This window comes from Lactuca saligna, chromosome 6 (assembly GCF_052625555.1).
Source record: "Lactuca saligna cultivar CGN05327 chromosome 6, ASM5262555v1, whole genome shotgun sequence".
NCBI lineage: Eukaryota > Viridiplantae > Streptophyta > Magnoliopsida > Asterales > Asteraceae > Lactuca > Lactuca saligna.
In genome coordinates this window covers 180,786,386-180,800,155 of record NC_136422.1, presented here as the reverse complement: position 1 = coordinate 180,800,155, position 13,770 = coordinate 180,786,386, and the positions used below count along the sequence as shown (strand labels likewise).

General features: G+C 40.5%; 1 protein-coding gene across 17 annotated transcripts; it reads right to left on the bottom strand.

Moving 5' to 3' along the window:
- Nucleotides 1-5,341: 5,341 nt before the first annotated feature.
- Nucleotides 5,342-13,392, bottom strand: LOC145001119 (uncharacterized). Of its 17 annotated transcripts, none has more exons than XM_078960464.1 (19): nucleotides 12,116-13,392; nucleotides 11,925-12,005; nucleotides 11,403-11,482; nucleotides 10,712-10,798; nucleotides 10,534-10,583; nucleotides 10,337-10,435; nucleotides 10,190-10,217; nucleotides 10,056-10,120; nucleotides 9,866-9,984; nucleotides 9,696-9,779; nucleotides 9,570-9,619; nucleotides 9,197-9,373; nucleotides 7,736-7,803; nucleotides 6,952-7,017; nucleotides 6,556-6,619; nucleotides 6,393-6,469; nucleotides 6,121-6,305; nucleotides 5,677-5,787; nucleotides 5,342-5,585 (listed from the first exon to the last, which is right to left on the bottom strand). In XM_078960464.1, the coding sequence occupies exons 3-6, from the start codon at nucleotides 11,451-11,453 to the stop codon at nucleotides 10,369-10,371; spliced, it is 255 nt and encodes an 84-aa protein (XP_078816590.1). In that variant the 5' UTR covers nucleotides 11,454-11,482; nucleotides 11,925-12,005; nucleotides 12,116-13,392; the 3' UTR covers nucleotides 5,342-5,585; nucleotides 5,677-5,787; nucleotides 6,121-6,305; nucleotides 6,393-6,469; nucleotides 6,556-6,619; nucleotides 6,952-7,017; nucleotides 7,736-7,803; nucleotides 9,197-9,373; nucleotides 9,570-9,619; nucleotides 9,696-9,779; nucleotides 9,866-9,984; nucleotides 10,056-10,120; nucleotides 10,190-10,217; nucleotides 10,337-10,368. The 17 variants fall into 17 exon arrangements, with proteins under 17 accessions (XP_078816590.1, XP_078816592.1, XP_078816588.1 ...); XM_078960466.1 differs by having other exon boundaries at nucleotides 10,337-10,454; nucleotides 12,116-13,390; XM_078960462.1 differs by having other exon boundaries at nucleotides 10,190-10,435.
- Between the last annotated feature and the right edge of the window lie 378 nt (nucleotides 13,393-13,770).

Here is a 13,770-nt window from a genome sequence, read left to right as displayed (position 1 = left end):
TCTCCGACCTGAAACCGGATCGTCGCCTATCCGCGTAACTCTTCTGGCGACTATGAGTTGTCAACAACCTCTGCCTGACCTGCTGTATCTGCTCTGTCATCTGAAGCACTATCTTAGTGTTGCCCATCACTCGCTGCCCTACCTCTCCCCAACAGAAGGGAGTCCGACACCTCCTCCCATACAACAACTTGAAGGGAGGCATACCAATGCTCGAATGGTGACTGTTGTTATAGGTAAACTCAGCCAACAACAAATACACGTCCTAACTCCCTCCGAAGTCCAACACACATGCCCGAAGCATGTCCTCAAGCGTCTGAATCGTCCGCTCTCTTTGTCCATCCGTCTGAGGGTGGTAAGCGGTACTGAAATGCAGCCTCACGCCCAATTACTCGTGGAACTTCTTCCAGAACCTGGAAGTGAAATGTACATCCCGATCTGATACAATCGAGATCAGCACTCCATGTCGTGATACCACCTCCCTCACATACAACTCTGCCAGCCTCTTAGCAGAAGAGCTCTCACTGATAGCAAGAAAGTGAGCGCTCTTCGTCAGCCGGTCGACGATCACCCAAATTGCGTCGACACCCCTCGTGGTCCTCGGCAACTTGGTGATGAAATCTATAGCAATATGTTCCCACTTCCATTGGGGAACCTCAAGTGGCTGCAACATGCCATGCGGACGCTGGTGCTCGGCCTTAACCCTACGATAGGTTAAGCACCTCTCAACAAACCATGCTACATCCCTCTTCATACAGGGCCACCAATAATCTTTCTTCAGATCCAAATACATCTTAGTGGCCCCAGGATGGATCGAAAATATCGATCTATGCGCCTCCTCCAACAAAGTGGTGCGTGCCCCGCTTGCATACGACACCCAAATCCGACCCTGAAAGGTCATAAGCCCGCGGCTATCGGTAATGAACTCCGATACCTGCCCAATCACCCGTTCTCTCTTATAGTTCTCTGGTCTCACGGCCTCTGCCAGGGCCTCTCGAATGGCGTCCATCACCAGAGTCATCACAGTCAATCACATACAAATGTCTCGAATCGAGGCGCTCTCTGCCCTACAGCTCAGGGCATCAGCTACGACATTAGCCTTGCTTGGGTGGTACAGGATCTCACAATCATAATCCTTTACCACGTCCAACCATCTCCTCTGGCGCATATTTAGATTGGACTGATCCATCAAATACTTCAAACTCTTGTGGTCTGTGTAGATGGTACACCGAACCCCATACAAATAGTGATGCCAGATCTTGAGGGCCAACACACCCAACTCCAAATCGTCAGTGGGATACCTCGTATCATGAGGCTTCAGCTACCTCGATGCATACGCTATCACATGCCCCCTCTGCATAAGTACTGCACCCAACCCCGATATCGATGCGTCACAATACACCACAAAATCCTCCATCCCTTCTGGGAGGGCTAGCATCGGGGCTTCGCACAATCTCTAGCGAAGTGTTTCAAAAGAGGTCTGTTGCTCCGGACCCCATGAAAAAGCAGCACCCTTCCGGGTCAACCTGGTGAGAGGCACGACGATCTTGGAGAAATCTCTGATAAATCTCCGATAATAGCTGGCCAATCCTAGAAAACTCCTGATCTCGGTGGGTGATCTCGGCACCTCCCACCTCATAACCGCCTCAATCTTGGCCGGATCGACCAAACTCCCATTCTGGTTAACGAGGTGTCCCAGGATCTGGACCTCTCATAACCAAAAATCACACTTGGAGAATTTGGCATTAAGCCTCTCCGACCTCAATACCCCGTGAATCTCTCTCAGATGCTCCTCGTGCTGCTCTCTAGATCTCGAATACACCAAAATATCACCAATGAACACAATCACCGACCGATCCAGCATTGGCCTGCACACCCTGTTCATGAGATCCATGAACGCTGCCGGTGCATTGGTGAGCCCAAAAGGGATCACCACGAACTCGTAATGCCCATAACGAGTTTTGAATGCCGTCTTCTGGATATTCTCATCTTGCATTCTCATCTGATGATATCCTGACCTTAGATCAATCTTGGAGAACCAAGACGCTCCCTGCAACTGATCAAACAAATCGTTGATCCTCAGTAAAGGATAACGGTTCTTGACCGTCAACTTGTTCAACTCCCGGTAATCAATGCACATCCGGTGTAAACCATCCTTTTTCTTGACAAAAAGGATCGGCGCTCCCCATGGTGAGCTACTCGGTCTAATAAACCCCTTTCCCAGCAGCTCCTGAAGCTGCGAGGATAACTCCTGCATCTCCGGCGGTGCAAGGCGATATGGCGCCTTCGCGATAGGTGCTGCCCCCGGAACCAAATCGATACGGAACTCTACCTGCCTCTCGGGAGGCACACCCAAAAACTCCTCGGGAAAAACATCCGGGTACTCGCGCACTATTGGAACCTCATCAATCGAACTTGGCCTCCCAGCGGCCACTCGTGTGTCCATCACATAGGCTACAAACCCGCTGCAACCCTACTGTAAACTCTGCCTCGCCCTGGCAGCCGAACAAAATGCTGACCCACATCGGGTACCCTCGCCGTACACCGTAAGTACTCCCCCACTGGGGTCTCGTATCGTCACCAACTGTCGCTCGCAGTCTATAACAGCCCTAAATCGGCTCAACCAATCCATGCCCACTATGACACACACGTTCCTCATTGCAATCGGGACCAGATCTATCGGGAACTTCACACCGAAGATCTCAAGTACACATCCTCGAATCACATCCGTAGCATACACTACTCACTTGTCAGCTATAGAAACTCGTAGAGGTCCACTCAAAGCCTCTCGCCGGATACTAATGTGGTGACTAAACGCTAAGGAAATAAATGATCGACTCGCACTCGAGTCAAATAACACCAAAGCAGGTACATAATTCACAAGAAAAGTACAACACCTTAAACTCAACATAAATAAATGAAAGAATACATACCAGCCACGACATCGGGCGCTGCACGGACCTCCTCCGCTGTCAACTGGAAGGCTCTCCCGCGAGCCTTCGGTGCCTCGTCCTTCACCGGTCGAACCTCAATAGCTCACACGGCGGCAAGGGCAGATCCCTGTTGTGCTCCCTGTGATGTCCCTCGTAGCTGCGGACACTTGGCCTTCCGGTGGCCCGTCTGATCGCAATGAAAACAAACCATGAATCCCTTGGGGCAATCCTTGGCTATATGCCCCTCCTTGCCATATTTGTAGCAAGTACCTGATCGACAGACCCCCTCATGACCCTTTCCGCACTTTCCGCAAGTGCGTCCCTTCTGGCCTCCAGATCTCGAATCGGCAGGCTTTGCCCACTTGGCTGCCGGTTGAGACCTTGCCGGCCGCTGATCCATCCCCCGAGACTCGGCCTCCTCCGTGGCCTGAGTCTCCAACTCAATCTCCCTCTTCCTGGAGCTCGGAAAATGTCTGGTAAGTCGAGTTTGATACGAACTCCCGAATATCCCTCCTCAAAATGCCCAAATACCGGCTCATGCGTGTCTGCTCAGTAGACACCTGCTCAGGGCAGAACATCGCCCTCTCATGAAATTTCCTGGTAACCATAGTAACAGAATCAGTACCCTTCTTGAGGGTCAAGAACTCCTGAGCCAACCGTTCCCTCTCCACTGGGGGACCATACTCATCTCTGAACATGTTGGTGAACCTCTCCCAGGTCACCTCTGAAATCTCTGCAAGAGTGAAGCTCACCGTCACGAACTTCCACCAGTCCTTCGCTCCCAAGCGAAGCTGGTTCAGCGCGAACCGTACCCTCAGATGCTCCAGACATGAACACGTGTAGAAGCATCCCTCGATGTCAGAAATCTATCTCATCGCAGCGATCGGGTCCTGTGTCCCATCAAACTCCGGTGGCTTCGTGTTGCTGAACTCCCGAAACAACAACGAGTGAGTCACCTCCCTGAGGCCTGGTAGCAGCCGCATCCTCAGTCACTACCGTGTACCGCTCATCAAAAGTCTCGATCAACGTGGTCTTGATAGACCCGAACATCTCTGGTATCTCAGCTCAGATGGCCGCAACCACCTCCTCATGAATCAACCTGCGGATCTCCTCATCGCTAACACCACTGCTCTCAGGTGTGTGGCGTATCCCAACCATGATGTCTCTCTGAAATACAACATAAAATATCAGAGATTCGCTCGAGCATACTCGCACTCAATAACACAACCCTACTTGTTCCCCTAGTACCCTAAGGATTCTTACTTGGACTGCGTATTGATATGGTATCTTCGATAGTACGGGCCCTTATACTACAGTCTACACCGCATCAATATTCACCCCAAGTCCTCCTCCTTGGATCTCAGTTCAAAAGTACTCTATATATCGCTAGCACAGGCTACCCTTCGGTAGACCTCTCATAATCTCCCTACTGCTACCTACTCACTCAAGCATCTAATAGCATCATAAATCTTCCTAGGCTAAGGAATAACAAATCAGGCCACTCTAGTCCTAATATGAATACCTAGCCTACTCTAGCATGTAAATCATATCATAACATATCTCATAACACATAATGTAAGGGTATTTTGGGAAATCAACGTTCGGATGCTGGCTGATCGTACACACTGCTCCTTTCTATTTTTCTCAAAATCTTCTACTCTTTTGGAAAAATTGTTTATTTTATGAAAAACTTTCTCAAACCCTCAACTTGAGTTCAGATACACCCGAAGATGCACCCGAATCCCTCAAACCAAGGCTCTGATATCAACTTGTAATGACGTAAATTCTCAAAACAATTTTTCATTTTTAAATCATATTTTCAATCACCAAAAACAATATCCAATAATAATTGTATCGAATATCATCATAATAAACAAATCCCATAATCTCAAAATATCTCAACTACATAAATCCTCTCAGTGTGTACGGATCATGCCGGCGCCTTCCCACTGTCCTCACTAGTACCTGAAACACCCAACACAACAACTCACTACTAGAAAAACAGCCTTTTACGACGCTCATTGCGCGTCGTAAAAGGCCCAGACGACGCGCAAATGCGCGTCAAGGAAACCCCTGTCATAAAGAAAGATGACGCGCTTTTGCGCGTCGTCTATAGACGACGCACATTTACGACGCTCATTTACGACGTGCAGTTACGACGTGCGTTTACAACACGCAATGCGTATCAAGAAAGGCCCTGTCATAAAGGAAAACGACACGCATTCGTGTGTCGTAACCTTAGGACACGCGTGTTAATGACACGCAATGCGTATCATTAAAACCCCTGTCAAGAAAGGCCATGTCATAAATGAAGATGACACACAATTTTGCGTATCGTAAATTTAAATGTTTAAAAAAAATATATTTATATATTTATTAATTTTCAAATTAAATTTGCATTTAGTGTCTCATAATATAAAATAAAATATCATATACAAAAAATACAATCCATTACCAAAAATTTAATGTCATACAAATAATCTTCCATGGAAAGATAAAATAAATCAATAGAAGTTGTAATAAAAATTTACAAACTAATAATTCTGATAACCTAATGTGTGCCTCACTGTAAACAAGATTTGTGCTGATGAACCCATCCTTGCTCACAGTATCTACATCTGCAGATGAACCCATCCCTTCAAGCATGAGGGCAACCTGGTCAAAATAACCAAAGGTAGAGTCAGCAATATCATTATTATATAACTAAAAAGAAAAAATAGAAATAAGAAATAAGAACACTGTTTACAATTGTTGTTGAAGTCTAGAAAGTGTTTCCTTCAGCCTTCAATCTTGCAACCTATTATTCTGCCAATTGTTGTTCAAGTCTGGAAGTTGTTTCCTTCAGCCTCGACTCAACCTTTAAAGAAATAAGAACACCGTTTACAATTTCAAATTAATGTTAAACATGAATTAGCAATAAGAATACCATTTCTAGACTGAATAAACCATCTGAATCAAACCAAATTACCATTTTACCCTTACATCCGAAAAGCAAATTTTGCAATATTCATCAATTCTAATGTGGGGAGTTGGAAGGATAAAAGAAGATGGGAAAAAAGGAGGGTTATTTGTTTTGATACATTAGGCCAGCTATATTTAAAGAAACATAGATGCCCATGTTTAGTGCTTAACTCATCAAATCCATTAAGTAAAAAAGCAACAACCTCATAATTTCATAAGATCAACTTACAGATTTCCAAGCACATATTTTTCCATAAAAACCAATGCATTGTGCTCCATACAAAGCTTTGGAAGCATCAAAGGACCTTAAAGCAGTTGCAGAACTATCATCTTCTTTGCAGACAACACAATTTCCATAAAAACATAGATGCCCATGTTTAGTGCTTAACCCTGCAAGTCCATCTAATAACCATTCTGACAACAAAAAATGGAAAATTAAATCAGTATTAAATTTACATTGCTTTATTTTAATTATGGAAAGCCATAAGTATAGAATGTTACCATTGCTTTATCATTGCAGAAGCACCAAACCATTGCCTTGCAAGCCCATATGCAAGTTTTATTCTTGTATCTATTGTCTATTGTTCCATTACAATTACAGATTAATGTAAGCAACATTAAATTTCATTGAATTATAAGTTTAGCCATTAAAAGCATTACATACCTGATCTATGATCTTCTCTTTGTAGAGAATTTGTGAACTGAAAATACTCATTGATGCACCAAAGCTTAAATAAGAAAGTGTTACCTTGTCAACATGTAAAAGTTTGTTTAACTATATTTACAAATTTTTATTAAGTAATAAATTGAAGGATTCTTGAAGTTGAATTCTTTCTGTTGAGCTGTGACATCCCCAAAATCACGGCCAGAAAAAACCGATTTTGTTTATGCTTTATAAAAATCAGAGTACTTCATTTTATAAAAATGTTGCGGAATTTGTTCCCAGAAAAACACGATAAATACGTTATTAAAACATTTTCGAAGAAACGTATTTTTATTCATCTTAAAACGTTTGGGATGTCATCGTTAATATAGAAACATAAGCATAAACAGAACTTACGATTATTTACACTAGTGATCTACATCTCTTTAAATTTCTCAGTGTAATGTCACTTTATATCGCCACCTGTGATGTAAATAAACTGAGTGGGTCAGGTTGGAAACCTGGTGAGTACATAGGGTTTTCAACCCACAATAATATAATTGTTCTGTTCAATCATCAAACAATTAACCCAATTACCCATCCCCGTTATCTTCTTTACTCCTAAGAGTCATCTATCCTGTATGCGTTTATTCCAAAGTCCCTTACTTCCAGGGTTATAGGACTGGCACTAAATCCATAGCTGCCGATATTCGTTCGTAAAGCACTAATTCCATAGCTGCTATATCTTACTTATCGGGTACTAAATTCATAGCTACCAGTGCTCAACAGGTAGTAAGTCCATAGCTACCAATTCCTACAGGTACTAAATCCATAGCTACCAGTGTTTAACTAATAGGTACTAAGTCCATAGCTACCAATTCCCAACAGGTACTAAATCCATAGCTACCAACGTCTAACAGGTACTAAGTCCATAGCTACCGGTGTTTGTCCCATAGGCACTAAGCCTATAGCTGCCAATGTATACTCACGTCATCTTCTATCTCTCATCATTCATCTACCCATCATCATACCCAACATATTCGTATATATAAAATATGTATACAGTTTAAATCCTTTAAAACATGTATAAAACGTTCATCCAGCATAGACAGCAAGTATTCAGATAATATGCACACATAGCACGTAGTTTATATAAAATACTTCATATCTATGTGTAAGATGAAAGGGACTATGCACTCACCTGATAGGCGGTGACTCAACACTCGGATAGCGCTTCGATACTCTCAAAGCAAATTCCTTCGATAAAACCTAGTACCAATACCACTAGGGTTTAGTCTAACAATAACCGTGACTAATTAATAGTCTAGCTATTATTATTATTATATAAGCGTTAAATAACATTCAATATATCTCATAATAATAGCCCAAATAATTATTTTCAGGTCCTAATAATGTTACTATAATTAATTAGAAGCTATATTAAAACTAGCGTAGGCGTAGCTCACTTACAGCGGGTTTTTCGCAAAACCGGGCTTCGCTGGAGCAGCGTTTCCCAAGCCGAAAGGCTCTTTTCTCGGAGCCTTCGGGCGCTCCGGGGCTTCCGCCTCGTGCTAGGGAGTTACCCTAGGCTTTAGGGGGTTAGGGAGGCTTAGAGAGAGAGTTTAGAGAGAGAAAGAAGGGTTTGAAGATGTGAGAATGAATGGAACCCAGCACCTCTATTTATAGGGGTGCTGATTGGTCTACTCGCCGAGTAGGGGGGACCTACTCGCCGAGTTGGTCCATGTGGTGGCCTTCTGGTGGTGCCACGTGTCCAATTCTGGTGGTGCCACGTCACCCCCTATCGCGTATCAGCCTTCAAACTTAGAAAATTCATAAATTTCGCATACGAGCTCCGTTTTCGACGTTCTTTATATCCACGCGTAGGTAAAATCAAGATCTACAACTTTCGTTTAGACTCCGTCGGCTAATTCTCGACCGATCTCAAATTTAACAGTAGGAGGCGTTTAGACTGTTAAATGACCGCGAAGAATTTATAACTCCTTCATACGGACTCCGTTTTCGTCTGTATTTTTACCGTTGAGAATGAGATCTTCAACTCTCATTTAGGTCACGTAAGCCAAAAACTGCTCGAACTAAAATTCGAGTTTCGGGCTCTACACTACTAAGCCGAATCTTAGAAAAATCATAACTTCCTCATACGAAGTCAGATTTGGGCGTTCTTTTTATCGATGCTCTTAGTTTAACATATTATACGACTTTCGTTTAGATTGCTAAGGATAAATCTTGCTCTATCGTAAATTCACTATTTACGCTTCCCGGTGTCGTGCCGATTTTACCGTAAAACTTCGACGGGCCATAACTTCTTCGTTATAACTTGGATTTCAGCGTTCTTTATATGTACGGAAACCTTGTGACATATTCTACAACTTGGTTAAGTTTATTTATTCTAAATAATATTTTGTCGAAAAGTCATTTTCGACCCCTATTGCCTCTAAATTGACTAGCCCGGATCTGCGGGCGTTACATGAGCTAACTGTCAAGCAACACTATGATCAAAGAAATAAAGCCCTGCTATCATAAGAGCTGGGATGAAGGCTGCAAATTTTATTGGCCCACATTTATTGTCTGCTCCTACAAGCTCCTGTCATGTCAAATCCACTATAATAAGAAAAATAGCGAAAGAAAGTAGAAAATTATAAACCTTCATGCCCATCCGAGATAAACACCAGTTTTGATCCATCCAAAGACCATGTAATATGGTATATAGAACCTTCATACCCATCCAATCCAATCCACATACTGGGACAACTTTGTACTCAGCTCTCTTTGATTTTGATCACATAGGATTCGGAGTATCTACCACTTTTCAGACAATTATCTGGCATGGCAAATTTACAATCAGCTATCTCATCATGTTTAGAAACTAGTTTTACTCATGTATCAGGCAGGTAGGTATCTATTATCTAAGAGCCAGCCAAACTGTTAATATATTTAACCAAACCTTATGTAGTTATGTGTATTTAATGATTTAATCCTTTGAGATATGGAAAACTGAAATGATGAAAGATGCTTACATTTTTCAAGAACTGATAGCACCAAATGTTGGCATCATTGTAGTCAGTCCCTATAAGATTGTTTAGTATATATGTTATTATTTATAAAACCAAGGGCAAAAATGGAAAAGAGTATAATCTTTTTACCTTCATCTCCTCTGTTTATGAATAACAAGAGATCATCAACACACACACACACACACACTCATGATCCTTTTACCTTCATCTCCTCTGTTTATGAATAACAAGAGATCATCAACACACACACACCCACACACACTCATGATCCTTTTAAACTTCAACATTTTCAAGCATACCTTAAATGCAGGAACCAAAGAACTGATTACATTCTTGAGCTGAACAGGAAGCAACATACTTTCTACATATTCCCCAAGCTTCTTAATCCCTGAACACTGTGTTGGGTTGGTTTTGTTTTCTGAAAAAAAAAATTATGAATTTGTTAATAATAGGTTGAAGAAAGTCTAGAGGCAGTTATTGTAAACTCACTTGTTCCCCAACAATATTTAGAACCGGCACAAGGGTGACATGAATCAAGCAGAAGTTTCCAGCACCTAAAACAAAACATATCACATCACACACACGTTAACTTTTCCATTTAAATTCATCTTCATCATACTTACCAAAACGATACGAGAATTGTCCAAGAGCCTCGATAAATAGCATGGATTCAATGTCCCCAGGCATCAGCATCAATAAATGTATTAGTAACAACAAAAATCCCAAAATATATGTATATATGATGTAATAGCTTTATTTACTAAACCTACCTATAGTACCACCCAATTCAATCACACAGACATCAGGTGGGCCTTCTTTTCCATCTACTGGTATAGCTGCCATGCGTTCGATCCAATCTTGAATGGCATCTGTGATGTGAGGAACAGCCTGACAACAATAAACAATAAATAAAATCTAAACCAACTGGAACTCAAACCCTCACATTGTTTAATTTCATTTCTTTTACCTGAACAGTCTTTCCAAGATAATCTCCTTCCTCTCCTTGTCAATCACAGACTACACACAAATCAAATCATTAAAATTAATATATATATATATATATATATATATATATATATATATATATATATATATATATATATATATATGTTCCTTCACGTTTCACCAGAAATAGAATACACTACCTGGTAAATCTTTCCAGTGGTGATATTAGTATCACGGGTCAACTTAACATCTAGAAACCGCTCATAGTTCCCAAGGTCCAAATGCACCTTTAAATAAAATTTATAATTTATGCTCAGTAATTCCTTATTTGTATATCAAGTAAAGTCGCATGCATGCATGCCTTGTTTAATTATTATTATTATACAATATCAACAACATGAAATCTTGCAGAAACTTGTGTATCTTGTAGAGCTAAATGCAAGGAATGATAACTTACTTTCATTTTAAAAAAAAGTAGTTTTTGTAGCGTCTTGCTTCCATTTGTTTCCACTACAACATTTACTTTTAAATACAATATTTTTTTTCTTATGAAGACACTCATTTTTGAAAATCTACACAGGTATAGCACTGTATTTATAAGTTTTCTTTTTCTTATTAGGACATCATACTTTGAAAAATCTACTCAATTATTTATAGCAATTTAAAAATGCTTTATGTTAGGATGACATGACTTCGATATAATTGGGTAGATGTTTTAAAGTAGAATGTTGTAGTTGGAAGAAATGAAGGTAACATGCTAAATTATACAAATAATTTTAGGTATGTTGCTATTTCTTGCATTCAACCAATTTTATTAACAAGTCAGACAATTTTAATTTCATTAATAACATTGAAATTAGCTTAAAAACACCAAACCAGTATGTAACTTACTTCTCCCTCATCATCCAGTACAAAAACTTCACCATGCTCAAAAGGAGACATTGTTCCTGCATCTTTATTCAAATACGGATCTGCATGGAGAACACATCAAACAGATTTCAAATAATATCACCCACTGTTATAATTGTGTAGATTTTTAGAAGAATCACGTCCTAATAAGAAATTTTGAAACTCTCTATTGAATTCAAAAACTGGAACTTATGTTTGTGTTTTGTGGGAAAGAGAACAAGGATGAACTACGAACACCCACCCACTTGACAGAGGACATAAGAAAACATTTAATTAGAACTACAAATCAGAATCAGGTCAACATGAATTAAAACAACAGTACCCACAAGGAGGCCGATAGATACATACAAGACTAGAGAACACATCACCAACCCACAAAGAAAGATTCTTCTCATAAAAATTAACTAAACAAGAATGATTAGACACCAAAAACAAAATCATTATATTAATCTACGTTATCTATTTATCCACCGGGGAAAAACCAATGAGAGTTTTTTATTCTACCTGCCCACAAAAGTTGCAACAATTGCACTTTTTTCCATTTTGTAATGTCAAATCTGCAAACACTTCCTTTTCTTGCCAGATCTTCAAGATATTGATGTCAATTACAACATTGACGTGATGAAAATTCGTGTTTTTTTAATTTAATTTAGATGGGAATATGAAAATAGGGTACAATTCGAACATATACAAACCAATTTTGATTGAAGTGCACGAAGACCGCAAGCCTGAAGAAGAAGACCAATACTGCTAGCAGTCACTCCTTTTCCAAGTCCACTAACAATGAGAGATATTCTGTCTGATAAACGGAATTAGGGTTTGGCTGGAATGTTGAGTCGTTGCGAACAGTGGAAAACAGCAGAGATCCCTTGTCGAAAATAACCCTCTATAAAAAGCTGATACCATTCCCTTGTACGTCCGCCTGCATCAATCCCTTCTTCTCATTGGAAGTGAACAGTGAGCCTACCCTTTAGATCTTGTGTGGATCTCATTCACAGCTGATTATATGAATCTTCAAGTATGTATGCGCGTATTACAGAGATTCTCAAAGGACTGTGATGGTGATCATGTTGATGTTTAATTTTTGATCTAAAATAAGACCTGCTTGTTGTCAAAATCAATAAAACGGGGAACTTTCAGCATAACGGAGAAGAATTTTTCAAGCAGTCCAGGGTTTTGGCGGATGAATGCATTCAGAAGCTTCATATGCTTCTCCGAGAACTTCACAAACACCACATGCTTTCCATCAACTTTTGAAGTCGTCACCTCATCGATTTCATGAATCAATCCCTGGGAATCGAATAAAGAAGAAGAGGACCGGTGGTGATGGAAGAAAAAACGATCGATTAAAGACATTGAAGCGACCGATTGAAGATAGTTGAAGAGATCTGAGGATAAACATATCAAGAAAAATTACTTAAAAGTTTGAATCAACAATGCAATGAAATCGAACGGGAAGGTGAAGAAGGTGCGACTTCATCCAAGTTCTCATCATCATCTGAATCATTTAGGGATTTAAATATCGGTATTTCTATTGGGCATTTTAGGGATGATGTGCTAGGGTTTTTCCAGGATGATGATGTAGGTAGGGTTCAAAATCAAGTTGAATAATTGGGGAGTTATATGAATGACTGGAATGTGTAGCAACAATTTTCATGTTGAAAATTTGTGAATGAATAAGAAGATGATTATGGTGAAAAAGAAGGGAGGGAGTGAAAGGTAGGAGAAAGGTAGCAATTGTGGATCAATTTCATAAGGTTTGACCACTCATCGTAGTTATCTTCCATCCCTAAAGTCACCCGTGTGGCATCTTTTTTTCTTTGGAGCCACCGTCGTTGCCCTATTTTTTCCCTCGAGCCACCATCTCAAATCTTTTCAACCTGTTTGACGTTTTGAGAGAGATCGAAATGGAGATATTATTTGAACCAAAGAATTCTAAAAAAAAGCCCTAGAGTGTGATAACTTATGGAATTCACTAACCAAACCATGGAAAAGAGAAAGTAGAAACGAAGGAAGATGAAAACAAGGCGGGGTTTTCTAATTTGTGGGGATTTCATTTCCCGCTCGGCTCTTAAAGGTTGAAAACGCGCGTTCCATTAAAATTTATAAAACGACATCTTTAGATGATGCGCATTTTATTATAGGTGCCCTCTGTGTTTTTTCTAGACACTAATTTAAGGGCACAAAATAATGCGCGACATAAATCCTTAAATTTTTCGAAGAGATGACACTTTTTTAATGTAACTCTCTTTTGCGTAACATAAATCAATGAGGGTCATGGTTTGCGCGTCGTAAAAGGGTCTTTTTCTTGTAGTGACTGTAAGCATAAATGCTTAGTGAGTTCCCTAAA

What these genes read in the sequence shown, in the direction of transcription:
- LOC145001119 (XM_078960459.1), bottom strand. Translation starts at nt 10,409, where the DNA reads ATGGCAGCTATACCAGTAGATGGAAAAGAAGGCCCACCTGATGTCTGT. An exon ending in TAAATATTGTTGGGGAACAA is followed by an intron (nt 9,985 to 10,055) that starts GTGAGTTTACAA and finishes TTTTTTTTTCAG; the next exon opens with AAAACAAAACCAACCCAACA. An exon ending in CTTTGGTTCCTGCATTTAAG is followed by an intron (nt 9,620 to 9,865) that starts GTATGCTTGAAA and finishes ACAATCTTATAG; the next exon opens with GGACTGACTACAATGATGCC.